General features: G+C 30.0%; 5 protein-coding genes across 18 annotated transcripts; 2 read left to right on the forward strand and 3 right to left on the reverse strand.

Moving 5' to 3' along the window:
• The first annotated feature begins 206 nt into the window (after positions 1-206).
• LOC124954099 (CTD nuclear envelope phosphatase 1A) lies at positions 207-5,512 on the forward strand. 5 transcript variants are annotated; one of them, XM_047506486.1, is made up of 6 exons: positions 207-1,158; positions 1,588-1,654; positions 1,741-1,942; positions 2,035-2,252; positions 2,526-2,628; positions 5,253-5,512. In XM_047506486.1, the coding sequence occupies exons 1-6, from the start codon at positions 1,060-1,062 to the stop codon at positions 5,287-5,289; spliced, it is 726 nt and encodes a 241-aa protein (XP_047362442.1). In that variant the 5' UTR covers positions 207-1,059; the 3' UTR covers positions 5,290-5,512. The 5 variants fall into 5 exon arrangements, with proteins under 5 accessions (XP_047362442.1, XP_047362444.1, XP_047362445.1 ...); XM_047506488.1 differs by lacking the exon at positions 5,253-5,512 and adding an exon at positions 1,271-1,340 and having other exon boundaries at positions 213-1,158; positions 2,526-4,142; XM_047506489.1 differs by lacking the exon at positions 5,253-5,512 and adding an exon at positions 1,271-1,340 and having other exon boundaries at positions 213-1,149; positions 2,526-4,142.
• Positions 5,219-6,774, reverse strand: LOC124954098 (peroxisomal membrane protein PEX14). 3 transcript variants are annotated; one of them, XM_047506481.1, is made up of 5 exons: positions 6,740-6,774; positions 6,440-6,494; positions 5,919-6,242; positions 5,597-5,832; positions 5,219-5,407 (listed from the first exon to the last, which is right to left on the reverse strand). In XM_047506481.1, exons 1-5 carry the CDS (start codon positions 6,757-6,759, stop codon positions 5,242-5,244), a joined length of 801 nt encoding a protein of 266 aa, XP_047362437.1. In that variant the 5' UTR covers positions 6,760-6,774; the 3' UTR covers positions 5,219-5,241. The 3 variants fall into 3 exon arrangements, with proteins under 3 accessions (XP_047362437.1, XP_047362439.1, XP_047362440.1); XM_047506483.1 differs by lacking the exon at positions 6,740-6,774 and adding an exon at positions 6,633-6,693; XM_047506484.1 differs by lacking the exon at positions 6,740-6,774 and adding an exon at positions 6,599-6,617.
• A 114-nt stretch (positions 6,775-6,888) lies between these two features.
• On the forward strand, positions 6,889-10,591 carry LOC124954093 (F-box only protein 42). 6 transcript variants are annotated; one of them, XR_007102445.1, is made up of 8 exons: positions 6,889-7,050; positions 7,160-7,574; positions 7,654-7,997; positions 8,061-8,218; positions 8,302-8,572; positions 8,672-8,802; positions 8,874-9,736; positions 10,304-10,591. XR_007102445.1 is itself a non-coding variant. In XM_047506465.1 (8 exons), exons 2-7 carry the CDS (start codon positions 7,439-7,441, stop codon positions 9,427-9,429), a joined length of 1,596 nt encoding a protein of 531 aa, XP_047362421.1. In that variant the 5' UTR covers positions 6,889-7,050; positions 7,160-7,438; the 3' UTR covers positions 9,430-9,471; positions 9,571-10,591. The 6 variants fall into 6 exon arrangements, 5 of the variants coding, with proteins under 5 accessions (XP_047362421.1, XP_047362422.1, XP_047362418.1 ...); XM_047506465.1 differs by having other exon boundaries at positions 8,874-9,471; positions 9,571-10,591; XM_047506466.1 differs by having other exon boundaries at positions 8,874-9,471.
• On the reverse strand, positions 10,001-14,308 carry LOC124954092 (pre-mRNA-splicing factor syf1 homolog). Of its 2 annotated transcripts, XM_047506460.1 has the most exons (15): positions 14,136-14,308; positions 13,891-14,039; positions 13,479-13,800; positions 13,101-13,400; positions 12,878-13,019; positions 12,641-12,792; positions 12,354-12,574; positions 12,105-12,267; positions 11,931-12,044; positions 11,677-11,839; positions 11,479-11,588; positions 11,200-11,403; positions 10,903-11,116; positions 10,612-10,776; positions 10,001-10,490 (listed from the first exon to the last, which is right to left on the reverse strand). In XM_047506460.1, exons 1-15 carry the CDS (start codon positions 14,175-14,177, stop codon positions 10,405-10,407), a joined length of 2,547 nt encoding a protein of 848 aa, XP_047362416.1. In that variant the 5' UTR covers positions 14,178-14,308; the 3' UTR covers positions 10,001-10,404. The 2 variants fall into 2 exon arrangements, with proteins under 2 accessions (XP_047362416.1, XP_047362417.1); XM_047506461.1 differs by lacking the exon at positions 14,136-14,308 and having other exon boundaries at positions 13,479-13,735; positions 13,891-14,015.
• A 287-nt stretch (positions 14,309-14,595) lies between these two features.
• Positions 14,596-21,946, reverse strand: LOC124954091 (NPC intracellular cholesterol transporter 1 homolog 1b-like). 2 transcript variants are annotated; one of them, XM_047506458.1, is made up of 23 exons: positions 20,941-21,946; positions 20,653-20,867; positions 20,362-20,492; positions 20,156-20,291; positions 19,835-20,024; positions 19,667-19,762; positions 19,353-19,570; positions 19,174-19,272; positions 18,908-19,110; positions 18,644-18,844; positions 18,011-18,215; positions 17,756-17,872; positions 17,464-17,644; positions 17,265-17,392; positions 16,898-17,155; positions 16,635-16,798; positions 16,435-16,550; positions 16,207-16,349; positions 15,927-16,123; positions 15,611-15,842; positions 15,417-15,530; positions 15,170-15,332; positions 14,596-15,109 (listed from the first exon to the last, which is right to left on the reverse strand). In XM_047506458.1, the coding sequence occupies exons 1-23, from the start codon at positions 21,152-21,154 to the stop codon at positions 15,069-15,071; spliced, it is 3,762 nt and encodes a 1,253-aa protein (XP_047362414.1). In that variant the 5' UTR covers positions 21,155-21,946; the 3' UTR covers positions 14,596-15,068. The 2 variants fall into 2 exon arrangements, 1 of the variants encoding a protein (XP_047362414.1); XR_007102444.1 differs by lacking the exon at positions 14,596-15,109 and having other exon boundaries at positions 15,305-15,332; positions 15,611-15,672.
• Between the last annotated feature and the right edge of the window lie 1,579 nt (positions 21,947-23,525).

The raw sequence follows: 23,525 nt of genomic DNA on the forward strand, positions 1-23,525 counted from the left end.
TGGTCCAAATCAAATTAGAAATTTTATTACCATAAACAAATCAACGATTCTTATTCCTCTGTAAAATGCATATTAATCGATGACTTTTAAACCAATCATTTGAAATGTTGACAATAATATATAATCTAATTTTTATGGCGACGTCAATGTACGACCTCTAGGTTGCTTCTTTAAAAATATCTAAGTGTAACGGCGGGATTGAAAAACGATATAGGATATATATGGTGATATATTTCTGTTATTGCTCAGTTTATTTTTACCAGTTCCAAGGGAATATGTAACAAGTTATCGAGCACCCTATACTGTTTTACCTCTATACACACATTGATATCCGTAATAGTATTCGTAATACGAGTATTACATTCGAGGAGCAACATATGAATTAAAATTACTCTTTTTCTTGTATCAAAACACATTATACGATAGAATTATGTTATCGAAAAACTTTGAAAAGGAGAAAACAGATAACTAATTGATAATATTCATTTGAAAAGAAAAGAAATAGCGCCGACGAAAAGAGCGGTTTTAAAATGTGCGGCAAAAATTAAATATGATTGAAAAAGATTTAACGCCCAGATTCTTTATTTAATATATATTTACGAAATGTTTTCTCCTTGTTATTCATGGATTACAACATCTTTCTATTTAAGAGGAAAGAAAGTGCGTTAACAAAAGTACGACGTTTAATATTTGGCAGCATTATGCGCGGTGGCGTAGCGCATGGAAAAATTGGGTCGATCTGCGAAAGATGGCGGCTGCAATGTGATGTGCGTAAGAGAATTATGCTGATAGATTTTTATGAAAACATACAAAAAATATGGAAAAATCTGTTTCCACGTGTAAAGTGAAACCTCCGAATGGGAGTCTGCAATATGTATCATAATATTGATATACTATATTAAAGATAGTTGGAAGATAACGTTTGTTTACGATAAAGTTTGTGACCACCGCAACGTGAAGCCGAGTGTGAAAGGGTAAAGAGAGAGAGAGACTCGAAAAGAAAACGAGACTGGAGATAAAGCGTTGCCGGACTTCGGCCCGGTGATAATATCAGTAGAGATGCTGAAACAATTGCAGATGGGAATGAGAGCTTTTCTCTTGATGGCTTCCCGCGTGTGGACATGCGTCTGTTTTCTACTCAAGAAGCAGGTTAGAGCCGTAAGTAGGTGCTTCGCGCCTCTTAGTTGTTTTACTCTTTTCTTTCTTTCTTTTTTTTTTTTTTCTCTTTTCTTTTCTTTTCTTTTCTTTTCTTCCTTTTTCTCTCTTCTAGCACGAAGAAGATACACCACTGCGATATCAATTCGCGTCTATAGATTTTTCCAAAAAGCTTACAGCACACAGTAAGAAAATATATCTTTTTCTCATTGCATAATCTTCTATCGTCCCGATGATATGTTATTATTATTGCGATAGTATAAAAAAGTAAATCAAACGTTTATTTCTATCTCCAAATAGATACGCGCGCGCACATAATTGAAATTTTATATTAATCGTTAATGGCGATGCAAATTGTATACAAATCTTTTCATTGACAATGCTTAAAATATTAGTTGTCTTTATAGTAAAAATGAATTAATTTTTATATAGATTTCACAAATGCAGCCAGTTAAGTATGAAATCTTCCCATTATCTCCTTTATCAAGGCATAGACTTAGTAAGTAAAATTTTACTCTACTTGCATTTTCAAATAATTATCTATTATTATTTATAGTTCTTAAATGAGCGATATATACATTACAGATATAGTTAAAAGAAAAGTGTTAGTACTTGATTTGGATGAGACCTTAATTCATTCTCATCACGATGGAGTAGCGAGGCCAACTGTTAGGCCTGGTACACCTCCAGATTTTGTTCTCAAAGTAACAATAGATCGACATCCAGTTAGATTTTTTGTTCATAAAAGGCCACACGTAGATTTTTTCTTGGACATTGTTAGTCAATGGTAAGCTCTTTGATTAAAATAATATTTTACTTTATGCATTATAGGATGTAAAAATATTCTATGTATATTGATATTATCATAATAAAATTTAGGTATGAATTAGTCATTTTTACTGCATCCATGGAAATTTATGGTGCAGCTGTGGCAGATAAACTAGATAACAATCGAGGTATTTTAAGGCGCAGATATTACAGACAGCATTGTACTCCAGAAATGGGTTCCTATACTAAAAATCTTTCTGCCATTTGTTCAGATTTAGCTTCTGTCTTTATTCTTGATAATAGTCCTGGAGCCTATAGAGCTTATCCACGTAAGTGATACTATTTACTTTACAATTTGCTAGTATAACTCGCATAGCAATAGCGAACTTCAATAGTGCTGTAAAAACATAGATAATTTGAATAAAATTTGAAGCTTGTTTCTACTGGTACAAAGTAGACAATTTTTATTCTATCTTAGACTATATATTCTTAACGAATTTGATAATATAAGCTATAATATTCATATATATATATATATATATATATATATATATATATATATATGCATATATATATATATATAATTAATTTTATTGTAACAGACAATGCAATACCTATCAAATCATGGTTTAGCGATGCAGGAGATACTGCTTTATTGAATTTGCTACCTGTTCTGGATGCTCTACGCTTTACACAGGACGTGCGGTCAGTTCTTTCAAGAAATTTGCAGTTACATAATACTTGGTAGCATAATCTTAATTGATTGATGTACTAGACATTCTAGCAATCAATCGTGTAATAATTTAGTGTGTCTAGATTAGGATTATTATTGTTATTGGTAATAGGCATATTAGGATGCTGTCCAGATAATGAGATGACGAACCCCTTACCCTGTCCTCATTTTGTATACTTGTTATGCAAAATATAGCGAGTGTGTGTCAAAGGGAATGGGATCTTCAGCCAATTATTATATCAGCACAAAATCTTATAGAATAATTTTTGTATACAATCTGATTCGTATTTAAATGAAAGACCTGTTTTCTAATTGTGCATTTGCCAAAGATTAAAAAATTGAAAACACGTTAATTATATCTGACAAAATCTCTCATAAGGGGAGAATTTTATTTTTATTTAAATTTTGGCACACATGGCAATGAAATGATGAAACTGAAATACTTCTATTATTGTACATTATCAATCTAGAATGTAGAAAGAAACATACTAAGTCATACTTCAAATAGACTCTGCTGTAACTCACTGTATCAGTGAGGCAGCTGTCTGAGTTATGTCTAATATAAAGAAGTATTAATAAAGATATAAAAAAAAAAAAGTACTGAAAAAATAAACATTTCCTTTTTGCAAAAAATTGAGGACTATAACCAGTAAATCCAACCTGTGACATTAATAAATAAATAAATAAAGAAAAGAAAAAAAAAAGAAAAAAAAAAAAAAGAAAAAGAAAAAAAAGAAATAAATCAGCAAAATAATGAATTTATGCATATACCTGTATACTCTGTCCGCTTGTCTAACGATCTAGAGTTAATGATGAATATTATGTACATATTAGCAGTAATTAGAAAACGAATGTGTTTATTATGGAGTGGCTAGTGTGTATGTATGAAGAATGTAATTAAGTCATTAAGAGTATAAACTTTATATAATATTTATTATAAATGGATATATACATATATGTATATCTTAAGATCGATCAGTAAATAAAAAATATTACAATTGCAGCACACTGCTTTATATTTCATTTGTACTTTAAAGAAAAGAAACATGAGGATAGGGAAGTAAAGTTAAAAAACAAAAAGAAAAGAAAAAAAAAGAAGAAGAAGAAAAGAAAAAAGCAATAATTGGTACTTTTGTGCTTTGTTAGATTTTTATACATTATATTTTCGTTTATTAATCAATAACTAATGCTTCATTAAGCACTATGCTGCAAAATATTCGTATTATATTGAACGATTCGTATATACATAATTGTATATATTTGTATAAATATCAAACTTACATAATGTTAAAAACTTATTTAAATTAAGATATGCTCATGTGCGTTAGATTGAAGTACCAATAACATGTTCTCAAATAAACAACTTTCAATGGAGAACAATTCTTACTTTTTGATATACAGGATGATCATTGTAAAGGTTGACACTTTTTTTTGAAAAAAATTCTTTATTTATATATAGGATAAAAAAAAAAAAAAACGTTTAGTATAGGAATAATTGAATTTTTATATGCCTTAAAAAGGGTTGGGGTATAACAGATTCTGCTGAAAAAAATTATCGAATAATAAATATTGTAAAATAATATACAGATACATAACTAAATGAATAGCAATTACCATATAATTCTACTAAAACTTATAAGAGGAACTATGTTTTTGACTGGTATTTTTACACTTTTTGCTGTTCAAAACATGAAATTAATCACATATAATCGTAATTCATTTTTTCTTAATTAAAGTTTTCTCTTGAAATATTATTAAACAGCTCTTTTGATAATCTTTACAATGACTACCTTATATATTGAAGGATTTGTTTACATTGATTTATAATATATTCACATGATTTTACATGTTTCAAAACAACATTAGCCATTGCTAAGAAACATAGACACAATATTTAACGAAATGAAATTGTATTAGTATACACAAAAAAGATTATTTCCATGTACATAACAACATATGTGTGTGCACATAAATATTACATATTCAATGTATGTACTCTACATATTCGTACACCATAGAAAATAATTTTTTTCACGCAAAACTACAAACTTTCAAATTTTATTTCATTCTTTGTATTATTATCATTATTATTATTATTATTATTATTATTATTATTATTATTATTATTATTGTTATTATTATTATTATTATTATTATTATTATTATTATTATTATTATTATTATTATTACTATTATTATTATTTTTCAATGTAAACTGAACAAGACGTATTTTTTTTTTATAACAATATTAAGCACTTATGATTTTGATACTCATGTTAATATTTTGATAAAAAAAACCGTAAGTAAAACGGACCTAGGATAAAGTTTAATGTACAAAAAATATTTCATTGATAAGTCAAGTTCATTTTCAATATTTCTTTTGATAGTAAACTTTGTATAATAAAATATAATATGAGTTTTATATACAGGCTACACTTTTACAAACATTAAATGATAATAAAAAACAAGATTTTTGTCCTTTTTATAATGTGTTACAGAATATATTTTATGCACTTTAAAGACTGTTAAGATGGAAGAAAGTGAATTGATGGAAGCTGTAAATAATTTATTTGTTTGTTTTATATTTAATCTTTAGGTGGATCGTCTCGTACAATTTCCAAAGAACTATCTGAATTATTAGTGCTACTTCCACTTCCAGCATCATCTTCTCTTTCTGTTGCTTTTTCTTGAACTGTACTTGTGCCTAATTGCCATGATGGAATAGATGCTGGAGCACTGGGAAACTGTTTTCTATATAAAAATAAATATAATAAAATAATAAATGTATGATAACGCTCTGTACAATGATCACGATTTCCATATGTAAAATATAAAGAATACAAAAGTACAAGATTACTATTTGTTATAATCATTTATATTATAATAAACATTTTATGTCTCCAAAATAATATATAATATATGTTAATGACAAACGGATACCTTGACAGAAGGAGTGCTTTTAGACTAGATAATTCTTGTTTAAGTTCTTGTACAAGCTGTGGAATTGCTATATCGATCGATTGATTTTGTGATAATCTTTTTACATCGATCTCCACCTTCGAAATTGAATCTTTCATCTCTTTTATAGAACTTTGGATTGCCTTATCAAGTTCAGTAACAGAATCTGTTATACTATCTTTTTTCTTACGACCATATAAAAATGGTTTAATAAATTCCTATAAAAATTGCAAAAAAACATTTGATGCCTTACTATACGCCACGTCAGATGATAAATTTTGTCAAAAATTTTAAAATAATATACCTTATAAAACCAATAAACACAATACAATGTAGCTCCGATCACAGCGGTGACATTAAAAAATTCTTTAATTTTTTGCAATAACGTGGACTGAGAGGATAGCATTTGGAAGTATGGATAAGGAGGTCTATTATCTGGTATTGATATCGTTGTGTATTCATTTTGATTTTCGAATTTCCTTTCCTCATTAATATCAACACCGACTAACTCGCAAGCTCTTTTAATTTCTTCTTCTGTTAAACCTTTTCTTTTAAGAAATTCTTGCTTTTTATTGAATGGAGTTCTTGAAACTTTAGGATGTTGAAAAAATTGTACTGCCGCTTTTACCTTTAACAGGAAGTTACTATTAGAGATAGAAAGAATAAATTTAAATAAAATATTAATTGCATAATGGTACAAAGTACAATTAATAAATTTTTAAATAGAAAATGACATTACCATAAAATCTATATCAAATAGAATATTTATTTACATTTATATTACTAGTGTATAAAAACTATTACAATTATATAAAATATACTTACTAAATCTTCACGCAAGCAAGAATTATTAACATCAGATATATCTTGACCAGTCATTCTGTCAGACAATAGTTCATATTCTTAATATAACTTTGTATTATTTATTATACGAAGGATATTGAAATCGTGTTTTATGGTAATAAGTAAGTGGTACCAAATTACCAGAGATGATATTTATATAAATATTGATGAATACCTTGGAAACGCCTCAAAAAAGTATAATACGTATTTGATGACAATTTATAATTGAAAATAGTTTTAGATTCTGTACGAAGTGTTATTAAAATTTTAAGTAGAACTTACAAGTTTTTCCTTTTTTTCATAAAAATATCGTATGTTGAATGTTATGAATTTAACCACTAAGGAGCACGGATAACAACATGTTAGGGCCAATCAGTTCACTTTATGTACAATGGAAGCTTGACTATACTTTTAATTTTGTATGCGAGTTATTGCCTTTCTGGAATAAGGTAAAATGTCGCCTCTTATCATCTTTTATTTAAACCTTCTAGGCCGTGTTGTGTCGCATTTTGATCTACGATCATTTAATCTGTGATAAAATTAATTAACCTTCACATAAAAAACCCATATAAAATACAAATATGTTTTACAATGTAATTACGATATTTTTTTTATATTTTTATATTTATTTGTTTCGATAAATTTGATTTATCGTTGATAATTATCAAAATTCTAATGAAAAATTATCATCGTTCTCTCTAGCATTATACATCATTGTCTTTGCAGTATAATTAATTACGTGCGATAACCAAGGCCAAATCAAAACTAGACATATAAGAAAGAAGAAAGAAGAGCTAGTGCGTTTCATTTGAAGGAACTATCTATAAACAAAAAGAATATAAAAAATTTGTAAAAGAGATATGAAGAAGATTATAATCTCCGAGAGCAGTATTGTGATAGTAAAGCCGTTTAATATTGTAAACCAAAAATCTTGAATTTATCAGCTAAAGTTACGTATAATTAACAATACACGATTTATTAATGTCAGCAAAAATGCAGTGCAGAATTGATGATTTACCGGATGAATTGTTAGAATATATTTTAAGTCTTATTCCTCCTTATAAAGATTTACAAGAATGTAAGCTTGTCTCAAAGCGATGGTTTCGTGCAACTAAAAGTATGCATATTACAATTGAAATCTTGTCAATAGTGTTTTTCATCTGTAATAATTGTCAAACGTATATTTTATTATATAGATGTTATAGAGCACAATGAGGCACACTTTCGCAAAGCTGTATCATTTGGTGCTTTGTTTTGGAGTCTTTGGCCAAAAAAAACTCGAATGCCTACTATAAGCAAAAGACATTCTCATTCAGCCTGCATTTATGAAAACTCCATGTATGTATTTGGTGGATGTACTGCAACTTCTACTACATTTAATGATTTATGGAGATTAGATTTAGATACAAGAACTTGGGTCAGACCAATCACAATGGGCAGCTATCCATCACCAAAGGCTTGTGCTACTATGTTGTATTACAAAAAGAGTTTCGTTCTGTTTGGCGGATGGTCTTATCCTTCTCGTTATCCTTTACATCAGGTACAAATAATCGTTTTTATTTATTTCGTATGACACATTCTTCATTCAATATTTCCCTTTTAGCAATGGAAGCTGTTTAATGAGTTGCACGTCTACTCGATAGAAACAAATAAATGGAATGCTATCAACACATTAGAAGCACCACCACCTATGTCTGCTCATTCCGCAACAATTCATGGAAACAATATGGTTGTCTTTGGTGGTATTCATTGTGGACTTCGGTAAAAGCTTTTATTATGTCGCACCTTAAATTCTTTCAATCGAATTGGGAATTCCTGAAATGCTTTGAATTTTTTTGAGGTAGTTCCAATGACTTGTGGTGTTTAAACTTGGATACATATTCTTGGCATAAACAAGCCACAGCAATTATAAAGCCACGACCACGTTATGGCCAATCGCAAATTCATTTAGGAGACAGGCATATCCTTGTACTAGGAGGTTGTACTGGTCCTAATGCAGCTATGAATGATGCTTGGTTATTAAATATGACAGAGCCAACATGGAAATGGAAAAAAGTAATATTATATCACCCAGAATGGGCGCCGGCGCGTATTTGGTGTCATCAGGCTTGCAAGGTGGCATATAATAAATTCATTTAAAGTATAATCGATCAATTTAATATCATATAAATATATGTATATATATATATATATATATGTACTTTCGCTTGTTAGGTTGGAAATTATATTGTTGTGTTAAGTAACAACAAGCGACATGCTAAAGTAAATGACATGAGCATAGCAATGAAAAATGTTACTTGTCAAAGACCATCCAGATTACCTGACGTATCTCCTTTGCAAGAAAGGTTTGTGATATTTTACGATCTTTCAAATCTTACATTTGTATAGAATTTTCTTAAATAAATCTTTTTTTCAGTAAACAAAGACACAGAGCAGACGTAGATACGGATGAAAATGTGAATGGTCGGCATGGATCTTTCTCAAGATCACCCTCACAAAGTAGAATGAATAATCCACCATCGCGAAAATCAAATTTTTCTAAGATCGTGCCATTTTGTTGTGACAGTGCACTGAGTATGGCAGCATTTCGTGATAAACCAACTAATAATAATTTGAGTATCAATCGGCAGCGCCAATTAGAATATCTTAAAAAGATGGAAGAAAAGATCAGAAGTAGAAAGACACAAACGAAAGTTGCAAAAAGAACAGAGAATACGTTATCTATATTTATTTTAGATATAAGCAAAGTACTTTGTGATGAATGTAGTGCATCTTGGGTTCCTTTGAAAGAAATTGATCAATCAGGACCAGACGAAAGAATTTTGTATTCGCTTGTGATGGGAAGAGGAGAATTAATTGTCTTTGGTGGTATTCGCAAAGAGCAAACTAATATACAAACTCAGCCAGATGTGGATGATTTGGAAGTGTATAATGATCTACATTTTATAAATCCACCAAAATATGTTATATAATATTATATAAACGTGAAAGCTTGGTTTTCAAGATTCCTATGTGTGAGAACGAAATTAAAATTATCATCTTTATTAATTTAATAGCAATACGCATATATGATAGCACCAATGTCACTTCATGCAATTTTATGTTACTTATAGAAATTGTCAATATTTATTTGCGAATTATGTCGAAATTTGATTGGAATCGATATTTAATCTCTGATAGTAATTGAATTGAAAGAAGACAAATTTTAATGTTTCTTATCTCTTATTAAAAGACGGAAATACTGTGGAGGTTATTCACTTCTAAAACTATAGATGTAAGGTAATGGAATTGATGTGATAATAATTTTAAAATACAAGAGAATCAAATACTTCGGACATAAGTTATTTGATTGCAAAATTTTTATTCAAACATTTTGTTCTATTTTCATAAATAGAGTATATTTCAAATATCAAACTTGCAAATTTTATAATTTAATTTATTGATGATCCTATATTATTTTTAATAACAAATGCGCGCGTGAAAAATCATCGATCTATTAAATATTAAAATTATGTACATTATTTAAAATAATTGCATAAAAAATCAATACAGACTCATATGTATTTCTAATTATATACACAATCTCTTTCTCTCTCTCTCTCTCTCTGTCTAGTAATAATAGTATGTAAGAATGATATTTATACGAATATTTGCTTAAAAGAGAGCTTTCTAAATGTTCCTTTAAATGATGGAATATAATTTAAAGTGTATTATATATGTATGTATGTACATACATTCAAAATTATCTGCAAATATTAATATAAAATTTTCTTGCTATTCAAATATATCATATTGTCAATTAACAGTGCAATATTAAATAACAAAACAATTTTTTTCTGGTTTTAGATCATTCAGTCTAATCGTGGTAATAGATTAATTAATTACTTCTTTTAATAACTTGAACTGCACATTATATTTAAATACATTGATTATAATGGATAGTACATTCACTCATCTTCGTTTGTGTCATTGTCTGTTGTTTTTAAGCTACCAAATACTTGCGATGGAATGACTTGTTTTTCAATAGACATTTCTATAACAAAAAAAAATAAAAAAAATAAAAAAACGAAAAAGAGAGAACATTTAATTATATCATAAGAAATAATAACATATATAAGTAAAATGATAAGTAAATAGAATACAATATTTTTTACCTTCTTCAATCTCTTCTTCTCCTTCATTTTCATTATCATCATCCATATCCATATCAATATCAATTTCATCTGGATTATTTACACGTGATGATTCTTTTCCATCTGTTTCTGTTATACCACGTACAAATTTAATAGTATCCTTCAATCCAGATTGAGTAGTTGTGTCTGAAAGTAAAGAATTGATTGTCATATAATTTCTATCTACAATAATAATAATAATAATAATAATAATAATAATAATAATAATAATAATAATAATAATAATTTTATTACAATTATTAAAATATTTACCAGAGGTTTTATTATCTAGCGCACGCATACTATCAATTTGTACACCAGACACTTGATTAGATACATTATTCAACATTTGAGCAGACATCATATTCACTTGGGTGTTATACATGGCTTGCACACTACGTTTAATTCTAAGCATTTCACGCATCGTATCTTCATTTCCATGCTGTACTTCAAATTCCTTCCACACTTTCCAAAAGTTCGATGATACCTTTTTAACATAAATATAATATTATTAATATAATTATTACGATCTTTCATCGCGAATTGATCAATCTAATTGATTCAACATACTCTAGGATCACATATTTGACTACAATGTGCATAAATAGCTCTTGCCCTATCTACTTCTCCTAATTTTGTTTCCATTTCAGCAAATCTTAAACACATTTCTCTTGTATTTTCATCATTCAAAACTTCAATAGCCTTTTCGTATATTTGTCTAGTTTTTGGCACACCATAAATATCTGCTGCTTTCTTTATATATATGTTAAACATCTAAAAACAAAAAAATGTATAAAAAGTTACGTTTGCATATAAAATTTATTAAAAATATATAATAAAAAAAATTACTTCGAATCTTTCTTCGGGTAAAACTGCACTAGTCGCTCGTTCATATACGGACATTGCGTGCCTAGCCAAACCATGCTCTTCTTCCAATTTTGCATACAATAAATATAACGCTGAAAAAATAAATTTATGTATCGTACTTATCATTTTGAAAGGATAAAAATTTCTTAAAACATACATTATTAATATTTTATACGATACCTTTAGCGTATTTATTTGGACAGTGTTCTAAACATTGCTCGAATAAATCACGTGTACGTTCCAACTTTGTTCCACCATAACGTTTTAAAAATTTGGTGAGATATGTATTCCATACATCATATACATTAGGCCATTTAAAGAGCGCGATTCCTTTTTCATATGCCTATATTTAACATATATAGAAAATGTATAATATATAAATAATGTATATAAGTAAAGAAAAAGAAAATCTTAGTGAAAATGATTATGTTTACCCTAAAAGCTTCCTCGAAGTAATTATTCTCTTCCAAGAACAATCCATAGTTAATAATGATTTGAGGTGTTGCTATTTTTAAATCTATTATTTTATCATATACTGCCTTGCATGTCTGTTAAAAAGACATAATTTTGTTAAAATATATTTTTTATAAAATTTTCAAGTTACATACCTTGAATGTACCAAAACTTTCTTCTAAATCTGCATACATTGACCACACTTTTAAAGATTTATACAATCTCATTTGAACAGTTTCATTTTCATCGTGATATGAAACTTTACGGAACGGCATGGCCGTAGCACGATGCATAAGTTTTAAAGCCTCTTTACAATTCCTACAATAAAGTTATGCCTTACTACTTAGTCCATCTTCTTCGTGTAGGACTTTTAGACGTGGAAAAAAGAAAAAGAAAATTCTTACCCATGTCTGATCTCCATTTCTGCCCATTCACACCATACTGATGCTAGATCATCTACCTTAGTATAGGGGACATGAGTAGCTCTTTCAAATATAACTCTGGCATCTGCTATTTGACTATTTTCTTCATAAAACTTGCCAAATGCAACCCACAAAGTATGTAACTTGCCTACTGCTAATTGTGGTTGTACAGTTTGTACTGCTTCCGTATATGTATTAATTATCTATAAATGCATTAATTATTTGAAAATTTTTGTTACATTATGCACGTATTTTTATTATTTTCTTACCTCGTGCGGCTGTCCTTCATAAAGTTTTACTCTCTTATGCCACTCCTGTACGTTATGAGGATTTTGTCTTAATAATACCGAATTAAGTAATAACAATCTCCTTTCCATAAGATGTTCAAATCTTGCTAGACGTAACTCCAATTCTAAATTACCTATAGATTTGAGAATAAAAAATTATCACGTGACGTTTATTAGTTCTTACATTAAATTTATATAATGTTTCTGTATTGTACGTACCCTCCTCTGTTGAAATAACGGTTTCATCTTCTATACATTTACTAAGACTTAATTCTTCAAATTGTGCATATGCATCAAAGACTTGCGTAAAGTCTCTAACAGTAGTTACTGTTTGTATAGCTTCTTCATAAATATCTCTTGCCTAAAAGACAAAATATCAATATCATGAAATGAACACATTTTTATTTTAATTTATTTATTATATATACTAATAAATGATTACCCTCTCAAAGAGACCACTGCGAACATAATAATCAGCTAATGAGTTCCATAATGGACCTAACTGATCGGTGTATCTCCTTAAACCACCTCTTATAATGGCATCTACGTTAAGAGATTTTATTTTAGAAGGATTTTTTGATATCAAATTGCACAATTCATTCCACAATTGATGATTAGATTTTCCATGTTTTGATACAAAATCATCCTGATTAACAATTTGTGCAAGTTTTATAGCTGCTTCATCAAGCCTTCCAATAGATATTAAATATTCAATATATTCCTCTGTGTCCTCAGGTGCCAACTACAGTGTGCAATATTAAAAATCTTAATTCCTTACAAGTTATATCCTTTTAAATGTAACAATATTATTATGTTTTACCTTCAAATATCGCCTGAATACTCTTACAGATGTTTCGTAAACATTGTGTTTCTTCAAAAAGTCTATGTAAAGTGGCCATATACGATGATGCTGTGTAATTGGAAGTGCTCTAAGAGAACGATCAAATACTTGACGAGTACGCGTTATGTAGCATTGTTTTGTCATTAGCATGCAATAATCCATCCAAATACGTGGCATTTTATGCATAAATACCAAAGCTCTTTCAAATGCATTATTTACATCTTCATAAAGAGGATCTGTTATACATCTTTTTTTTAATTGGCTTAATCGGTGTCGAAGATAATTATACCATAATTTGTAACTATGAATGAAGGATTGAAAAGAAAAAAGAAAAAAAATGTAGTCTTTAAATAAAGTAACAACATATTGAGCGGATGAAAGATTATACTACCTTCCAGGGAGTTCTGTCAAGGCACGTTCATAAACCATATTTAAATTATTACTTTTTGTATTTTTCAAATGATCGATATAACGCTGCCAATGTTTTACGGAATATGGATTTCGTAAGATTTCCTCTTCATAAGGTAAATCTTCATCGTACTGTAATATGCATAAAAAAATATAAATAATGTTAAGTTAACCTCAATTTCATTCTAACAGGTTTTAACAGTGCATCAAATATATTAAAATACTTACAAAAGTATATAAATTTCCTTCAGTATCTTTTCGTTCTATCATTTTAAATAATAATAATCACGACTAATACAATCAAGATGTCAAAGCTGCACAATTTGGAAAAATAGTGAAAAAATAATTATACAATAAATGATTCCGCTATCCCGGTACCGGCCATGATAAAAAGCGCCATCTGACAATTTATTTCACCTCCGTCGGAAAAGTAGAAATTTTTGTTTCTTTTTTTTTAAGATTAATTATTATCAAGGCAAAAGAGAAAAATCTCTTACTTTCCTTGTTTGTTTTTATATACACGTTAGGAGTCATGTTTGCTTTGTATCCGTGAAACAGACGACGATTATATTTACTTGACTTTGACCTTTCTCGATTCAGTCTTCATTCGCACTCCGACGAGGAAACGTCGAAGCTCTCTCTCTCCCCCTTCCGAAGGTACAAGATTAAAAATTAATACTTATCGTAATTTTATAATTATTTAATGTATATCGTACATGGAGTATAATAAACGTTAAATATATAATAATTTCAATTGAACTTGGAGAAATGCATCGAAAAATCTTGATTACTTTATCATTTGTATTTATTCTTATGCATTTTTATTTATAATTTAAATATCGCACTTTTTATTGGACTTAAGCTCATCATATATTTCAAAATTCAAGATATTCTATATGCATGCTATCTCGCAGATCTCTTTTATTTGTTCTTACAAATATTATATGTCATAGTAAAATTATACAAAATATATTTTACAAATAATGAATTACGCAAATTTTAATTTATATAAATGCAGAATACGAATTATTTGAAAAATATTAATATCTGCCGAGTCTTATATGATAGCGTATATAAAAATAATAGAAACATAATTTAAATTATCTACATGATGAAATATTTGTACTGTTAAATGAAATAAGAAAAATGTAAATTTTAGTATTATCTCGTCAAATTTCTTCTCACGTTTCTACGTTCGGGTCCTGCAAAAATTATTTAATAAGTATAACTTTTAACATTAAATGCGTCTGGATTTTTCTTACCTATAAAACTTAATAAAACAGGTAAAAAGATTAGCCCGTGCGCAGCACCAAAAATTACAATTCCCAAATACATTCTAAAGTAGAAAATTTGAAATATTTTGCTTTTCGCAAATGCCAATACTACGATACCCACAAATTTTGTTAAAGTAATACCAGAGAAGACCTAAAATCAATAAATTTCTATTAAGCGATATTTTCATTCACTCGAACATATTATTTTCATTTTAATATCATTGATTTTACTTACGGAACTTCCTGTTAACGAAAGTGTTTGTGAGGTACGTGCGATTCTTTCATTCTCCGTTGATATTAAATAAGTGTGTACGATATGACTACAAAATTCGACAGAAATTCCGGCAGCCTGTGTAAATAATTATATGTTGAATAAATTTGTAACATTTAAAAATAGAGGAATTCGAGGGACATTCAATTAATACTAACCATAACTAAATTAACAAGAGATACTGCGTTCAGTTGTATATTCCACCAATACATAAGACCACCTAGATTTATAATGATCATCAATACTGTGATGACGACGGTAATTGCAGAAAATAATGACATTCCAGTCAATAATAACGTTACAATAAAAATCACGATCAATGACAAAGTTATAGACAGGTACGTTTCTTTCCAGATTGTTAAATATTGTTCGTAAAAAACGTAAAAAATACTGAAATTATTAAAATCAGCAAAGTAGAAGATGATAATCATTGAGATAGTTTCAACGCTTTCATATTTTATAATCATAATTTACCTGTATGGAAATACTGTAATCTTCTTATTACTCAGCTTAGCGTTATTAATCATTTTTGTAATATTAGCAGCTATTATTCGGGCGGCTCTTAATGATTCATACCAATCTTTAGACTTTTTTAAGGGCGTATGATAACCCATAAAGTACGTATCACCGATATCAGTCAAACCATAACGATCGGAGTAATAATTGATTGCCTAGAAAATAATTAATTAAGATAAAACATTATAATGAAATCTTTATTCTAGACATATGTTATTATATTAATGGAAAATTTTACGTCGCGATAGGAAGGTCGACCAGCTTTAGCACAATCTTCATCCGGAATATCAGATACGAAGTAAGAGATATATTTTCGAAAGTATGTTTCATTCGGTCGAGAAGTTTCGTTGTCAGTTGGTATTTTACAGTACTCGCATGTTTCTAAATTGTTACATATTATAAAAATAATTTATATTTTTCTTAGACATTATTCGATTTCATATATTTTAGATAATAAAATGATCACCTATATTGTGAGGACAGAAGGAACTGTTGCTGGGAAAATATTTGCAGCATTTCTCGATAGTCGACCAATCGAAATAATCGTCTATCCACGAAGAGGCAGCTTTCGATAAATACGATCTGGAATGAAATACAATTATAATTATTTCTATTGGTTTATCATGAAATTAAATGAAATAAAAAAAAAAAAATGCGATCGCTAACATGGATGACTGATTTGCTGCAGAATATATTTGGGTGTATAGAGAATCCACGTTACATTGTTGACCACCGCAAATTATATTTTGAACATTGGTGTTGCTGTAATTTAAGCCTTCCGTTACTACGAAATATACAGGTGGTCCCATAGATAACAGATCCTCCATATACTTGAAAATAAGAGAATAAAGAAACACAGAAAGTAATACGATTTTCAAAGTAAAAAATAATATTACTTTTGTAATTGGTCATTATCTTGAATGTATTACCTGGAAGTATTTTAAAACGTATGAATCTTCAGGCATTGATAACTTTTGATCTAAGCCAACTTCTACGTTAGGAAATACAGCGACGTGAACAATGAACATTGCTATGAAAATGAACAAAACGGCGATTCTAATCGGTTTTTTCATGAGAAACGACGTATAGAACTGCTCGAATAGAGCATGAACTAATCCAACGTTATCACATTCTACGTGTGATCTTTTATTTGTTGATATGCAGCAGAGCAGGTCTAATCGGGTTTGCTGAAAGAAAATTAATTTTATATTTTAAATATTTCTAATATCAATCGCGTTAAAGATAGTTCCTTTCGTTTTTCTTTCTTTTTCGCTTTGTATGAGACATCTACGTTACCTCCGATCTCCGGGAATCCAAAGATAATAAACTAATAAAAGCGGTGATTTGAAGGATGAAATTGATTAGAATGGACAAAGATGCATACATCGCGAATGTATTAACTGCTGGCATAGATGACAATGTACCTAAAATCATTTATTGCAATTGTCGTGTTATTTTCATCGTACATTTAGATTAATCATCTTTTTCATCTTACCAATTAGAAAACAGAATAATTCCGACATGCTAGTTAATAACATCGAAGGTCCAACCTTGGATGTGATTTTACCTAAATGTTCTGGTATCGATTCTTCTGGATTTTTGCGATTTCTTTGATATGTTTGTACTAAAATAAAAATATTATCGACTCCAACGGCCAGTATCAGAAAAGGAATTACCTATGTACAATTATCGATATGAAGAACTTCATATTCTTCAAGAATTTTGTTTATGTAAAAATTTCATTATTTTGTTTGTGTAAAAATATGATAAAAATATGATATAATTACCTCGATCGTAAGCAAAGTAGTGGGTATACCAATGTATCCGAAAATTCCCAATGAAGAAGCTACCGATGCGATTACTATAATAATACCACCAATACTCACAACAATTTTACTCGAACCCTAAAAAACAATTTGGTTGAAAAAACAATTTGCTGTTTTATCGTTATCGAATTTATGAGTGTATATATATATATATATATATATATATATATATATATATGTATGTATATATGTATATATTTAAGATTGATGTATTACAAAACATTTTCTAATGGAGCCTCTCATTCTTCCTAGAGCAAATGAGATATAGAGGAACATAATTAGATAACTAATTATCATGGTCTTCACTTCTGCCTTCGACGTTCTATCTAATTCGTCTTGAATAGATTTTTCTGTTACGTAGGCCACATCCATAAAATCAGGTTTATCATGTATTATCCATTCCTTCATAAAATTGATAAACCTTTGTTCCACAGAAGAAAATTTTATAAACGAAATTTTTATTATTAATCGATTTCTTTGTTGATTATTTCGATATTATTATTATACAGTTATAATCATTTATCAATTTTCAACAATCGTACGAATATCGAAGGATACGCCTAAAACTTAACTACGCTCCATACTCTATCGACAATTTTTTTCTAACCCTTATATTAGGCAACATCTTCACACAAATTAGTAATCAAATTTGTTGCCTATTGTAAGGAGCTTATTGTAAACCCCTTATAATAGGCAATGCCTTCGTACGTGAATGTAATGAGGTGTTGCCTAGTACGAGGATTAAAAAATCTTATTAATAGATGACTTTTTACGAAGTATAGAGTGTTGTAATTTTCTCTTCTGTTACTTTTTTTAAACTTATATTGTCAAGTAACACGAAAAAAATACCTTTCTTCCCATTTGATAACGGGCTTGAGTTTTTCCTCGTCCAAATGATTATTCATTAAAAATGACAGAACCAATCCGTTTGCTTTTATATAGTCCGAAGAATCGTAATGGAATTCATTTTTCTTTAAAAATCCGCCAACTGCTAAAGCAGGAAATATTGGCCCTTTGTATGGGGCCATGCACTCCGCATTAAATGCATTTCTGAAATATATTTTATATGATCAACATTCGTTCGTAGTAAAACATTTATTTTCTAACACTTACTGCATGCACTTGTAAAGATGATCCAAATAATTGATCTCGTATCCTTTAATTTGCGAGGTTTGATTAAAAATTGATATATTGTTTTGAAAATATCCCCATAAACTTTGCACTGTACAATATGATACGGACATTGGACCAAGAAAATCAGTGTAAACGGGTGCATAACAATAACGTTCTATGCTCTCGTCAGTTTCACGACCAAGCTACGAATGAATGTGTACGAATAAATATTAGAATTACAATTGGCAACTTAATAAATCATCTACCTGTAAAACTTTCTCTTGAAGATCATGAACAGCCAATAAAAATGTCTCGTTAAAGGCTGGCCCGTACTCTTGAATGCCATTCGACGTATTGTGTAAAATCTATAAGAAATTTCGATTAATCTTCGGAAAGATATCTCGGATAAATTATTGTGAAAACTAGGGAAAGACATCGCACGTACCTTATCGATGCCAACAGGCTTTATATAAATTTGTTCGGTTCTATAAAATGGGCGGAAATGTGTGTCAAAATAATCCTTCTCTATTCTCGATCTACTGTTGGGCGATGCCCATATTTCTATCGGATTCACCGTTATGACGAGATACTTGAAGCCATAACTCATACCCAAAACCGCGTAAGACGAGATGAACAACGAGAGAATTGGATATGTCGCAAATACTGTTGATTCGTACGGCATTACGTTAATTTACATATATGATATTTTAAAAAATTGTTTTACAATGATAATAATACGTGATCGTCTATCGGAGTTACCTTTTCCCCATGAATAAAAATATCCCTCGAAGATATTTCGAAAGATTTGATTGCAATCTTTTTTTGTTCCCGAATAATTTGCATTATTATGGAAATCTGTATGAAAAAAACGTTTTCATCAATATTCGACAATGAGACAATTAATTTATGAATAAATACAATACATACTTAACATTTTTCTCTTTAGTAGAAGCAAATAAATGAATGTAGCTATGATCGTAATCAGTGCGATGAGAATCGCAGCGATAATTCCATAACCATTTTTACCCAAGATGATAAAACTCTTGGAATTGATCGTTAGTTTCGTTACGGGACAAGCTGCAGGACAATCGACGCAACTGCAGCTAAGCGAGGAATTCTGTTTTAAATTGAAATAAAAGAAACAAAAGAAGAAAGAAAAGTTAGGTGTATTTAATCGAAATGTTGTTGTGTTTAAGTATACGATTTTAATTAGGATAAAATCTTGATTAATATTTTTGGAAAACTCACGTCGTAAGGCTCGCTACACGGTTTGACAACTGCGTTCCAAGGATCATTGTGCCAAATATCCGGACGATCGTAAATGTTATTAATTTGAAAGGGTACGAAATTATTTTCGGTTACGCTGTTCATAAAGTCGTACCATCTTAAAGAAAAATAGACTATGGGTCACGTATTTTTGTATAGAAACATGTAAAAGAGGATCTACAACTTACTTTCTTGGTGTGCATCTGCTCGCACCGTGAGAGCCACAGGCTAAATCCATCGCCAAACCACCACTGGACGGATTAATTACGTTTTTACACGATTCAAACGTTTTATTTATAAATTCTTCGGCCACGTGTATCTAAAATGAAAGCATGAATTTTTCTGATTTTATGCTAATCGAAATTAAAAGTCAATCGTTCGTTTCTTTTTTCTTCGTTTATTTTCTTTAGTTTCGACAGAAAATCAGATCGTGCGATAAAAAATAATTCCATTTTATTTCATTCATATTTATTAATCACCTCGAGTTCGTCGATGTAATATAAACCATTTTCATTCATTTTGGACTTAGTGACGTTCATAAATTGGCTCTGATTCATACTGCAAGAATAATCGCATATGTGTCGAAAGATATTTTTTAAACACGTGGTACATCTTCCAAAGATACCTTCGGCCATATTCATATTCAAGTTGATGGTAAAAATTTGCTCGGCACTGCAGCAGGTTAATGGATTGTCTGGCAAAGAAACGAACATGTCGCAGGTGATCATATGCAAAATGGAAAATTTGCCAAGAGAAATTATACTGACCGGTGTTCTCGAACAAATGTGGACATCTCTTTCGTAGGATATTCGTAGCCGTTTCATTGCCGATTGGTTGAGCAATATCATTTGACACGCACGTTTGTATCTTCGGACCGCTTTTTCCACATTGACCATACCAAACGCAAGTATTGTGCCCGTCAATTAGCACACACACATTGTATAACGCGATTAAGAAAAAAACTAGATTTAGAGTCTTCATAATTAATACGGATAAAAAAGAAAGATCAGTCTCTCGGTAGAAGAAAAAGTCTCTTGCGAGAATAAAATAATATCAATAAAATAGAAAACTTAGAAGCTAATGAAAATTATGTTGAGCGAAAAAGAAAGAAACTATAAGAAGACAGATTACGTCGTTAGATTTGTCTTCATTCTTAATGTATTTCTTACAGAACGATCGAAAGTTACGCCCGCGTTTTGACTCGCGTTCCAATCGAACGTTTGAACGAACCGTTTCATGTTCTCGATATCAAGTCAAAGTTTTATACTTGAGCGAGACTCCTTATCTCGCAGGTGAGCACTTCGATGGACCGTTTATCAACGTCAGCATACTTTTCTTACAAAGTCCTTACTTTTCTCTCAACATGTACACGTTCCCTACTACTGTTCTATGATTTTAAACATTAAAACGTATAAAACGATATTATTAATTGCTTAGAACGATAACCAATTGCTTTACAATAACCAATCCTCATTTATTTTTTATCAGAACATCTGAAACACCTGCGCGATTTCGTTATCACTTTGTCGTCGAATCAGTGATAACATTTATTTCTTTCATAATCTACGTGTCAGTAAAATTTCACGTCACAGAGAATTATGATATATATATATATATATATATATATGTATATATAAGACGTTAAATAACAAGACCGACAGTTGATTGAGAGGACAAATTTTTGATTAAGGAGAAAAGCATTATTTTACAAGTTGTTGTCATTTGTTGTAAGTTATTTGTCCTTGTGGACATTTGTATTAATTTTTTTGTTTTTGTATAGGATAATACAAAAAAAAAATATATATATATATATAAAAAAAGAGAAAAACAGAAAAGCAATAAGTCTCCATCTTACATTTTTAACAAAAGTCAAGTAGGAGTAACATTGAATAAAAATACGCCCACAATTTCCATAATGAATAATCATATTTTAATGACTCAATGATTGTACAAATGGGTCACTCTTAAACGTCTCCGCTTAACCGAGGAACAATAACAATAAATACAGCAATCATCGTAATCATAATATTCATTACTGATATATCGTTACGTAATTAGATGAAAACGGAAACGAGATTCTTGTGCTGTATTTTCCATTCATACGTACAGTTAAGATTCTTTTCACTTTGGTTCATCATTCAACGTTTTACATCAACGAAAGGAAGAGATTTTTCTTTCAAAAGACTCGTTACATCGTCTCTTTAGATAGCCTTAATCTTCGTTTCGTTATCATTCGAACACCCCCCTCCCCCAATATTTTTCCCCTATCCCCTTGTCTACCCAACCCTTATGCCCTATTTATATAATCTACTACCCCCCAAATCCACTGAGTTTTACAAGACGCGAATCGCGTTTTCCCTCAGTTATTTTTCTCTCCTTTCTCTTTCTCTCTCCCTCTTCCTCTCTTTCCCTCTCTCTCTCTCTCTCTCTCTCTCTCTCTCTCTCTCTCTCTCTCTCTCTCTCTCTCTCTCTCTCTCTCTCTCTATCTCCCGATATATTCGGTGTCCATAATTATAATACCGAAGGTATCGCCATATCATAATCAAATATATTATGTTCAACGGTAGCGATAAAGTTTATATCAATAAAATTTCTGGAAGAATGTCAATAATGTAATAGACGATAATCGTTCGACGATCCGTTGCGACCGGGGCGAAAAATATGAAACTCGGTACTAGGCCAACTATTGGGATACGTCTCCGAGCTAGAGATTTTATTATCAGCGAGCATTCCTTTAACCGCTCGTCCTCATCTTCGAGATTCCTCATTTAATGTTTTAATCGAAAGAAAAAGATTCACGTAACGTTATCATATAATCTCTCTCATACGTTATACTCGTCGTTTTCTCTATAAATCCGAAAATGTAATTGAGAAAAATTACGAGAATATCGCTATGAAGAAGAATGTCTCTCTCTCTCTCTCTTTTTCTCCTAGATTTTCTTACTTCTTACTCGAATTGAATTGTCATCGAGTAGAGCAACTAATCTTCAAGCCTCCTGCTTGATTTCTTTTTCTTCACGAGTAGAAGGTGTCGGAATACTTTTTCAATGCGTGCACCTATACGTCGAGTATAGATAGGAAAAAAGTATCCGCACCGTGAAACGTATCGATAATAAGGCCTAAGCAAAGAAAAAAATAATTGACAAATGAGATCATCCCTCTTTGTTCGATCTACGAAAGACGCGTTAGAGATCGCTTCGTCTTCTTTTTTTTCTTTTTTTTGAACTATCCAACAAAGAAAAAGAAAGCTCCTTTTGTTCTATCTATTATTTTTCGTATCTTTTTTCATTTGAATTATTCATTGATTGTCGTCTATCGGATAATAATTAAGTGCGAACTCAACAACGAAATT

The sequence above is a fragment of the Vespa velutina genome, chromosome 14 (genome assembly GCF_912470025.1).
Source record: "Vespa velutina chromosome 14, iVesVel2.1, whole genome shotgun sequence".
NCBI lineage: Eukaryota > Metazoa > Arthropoda > Insecta > Hymenoptera > Vespidae > Vespa > Vespa velutina.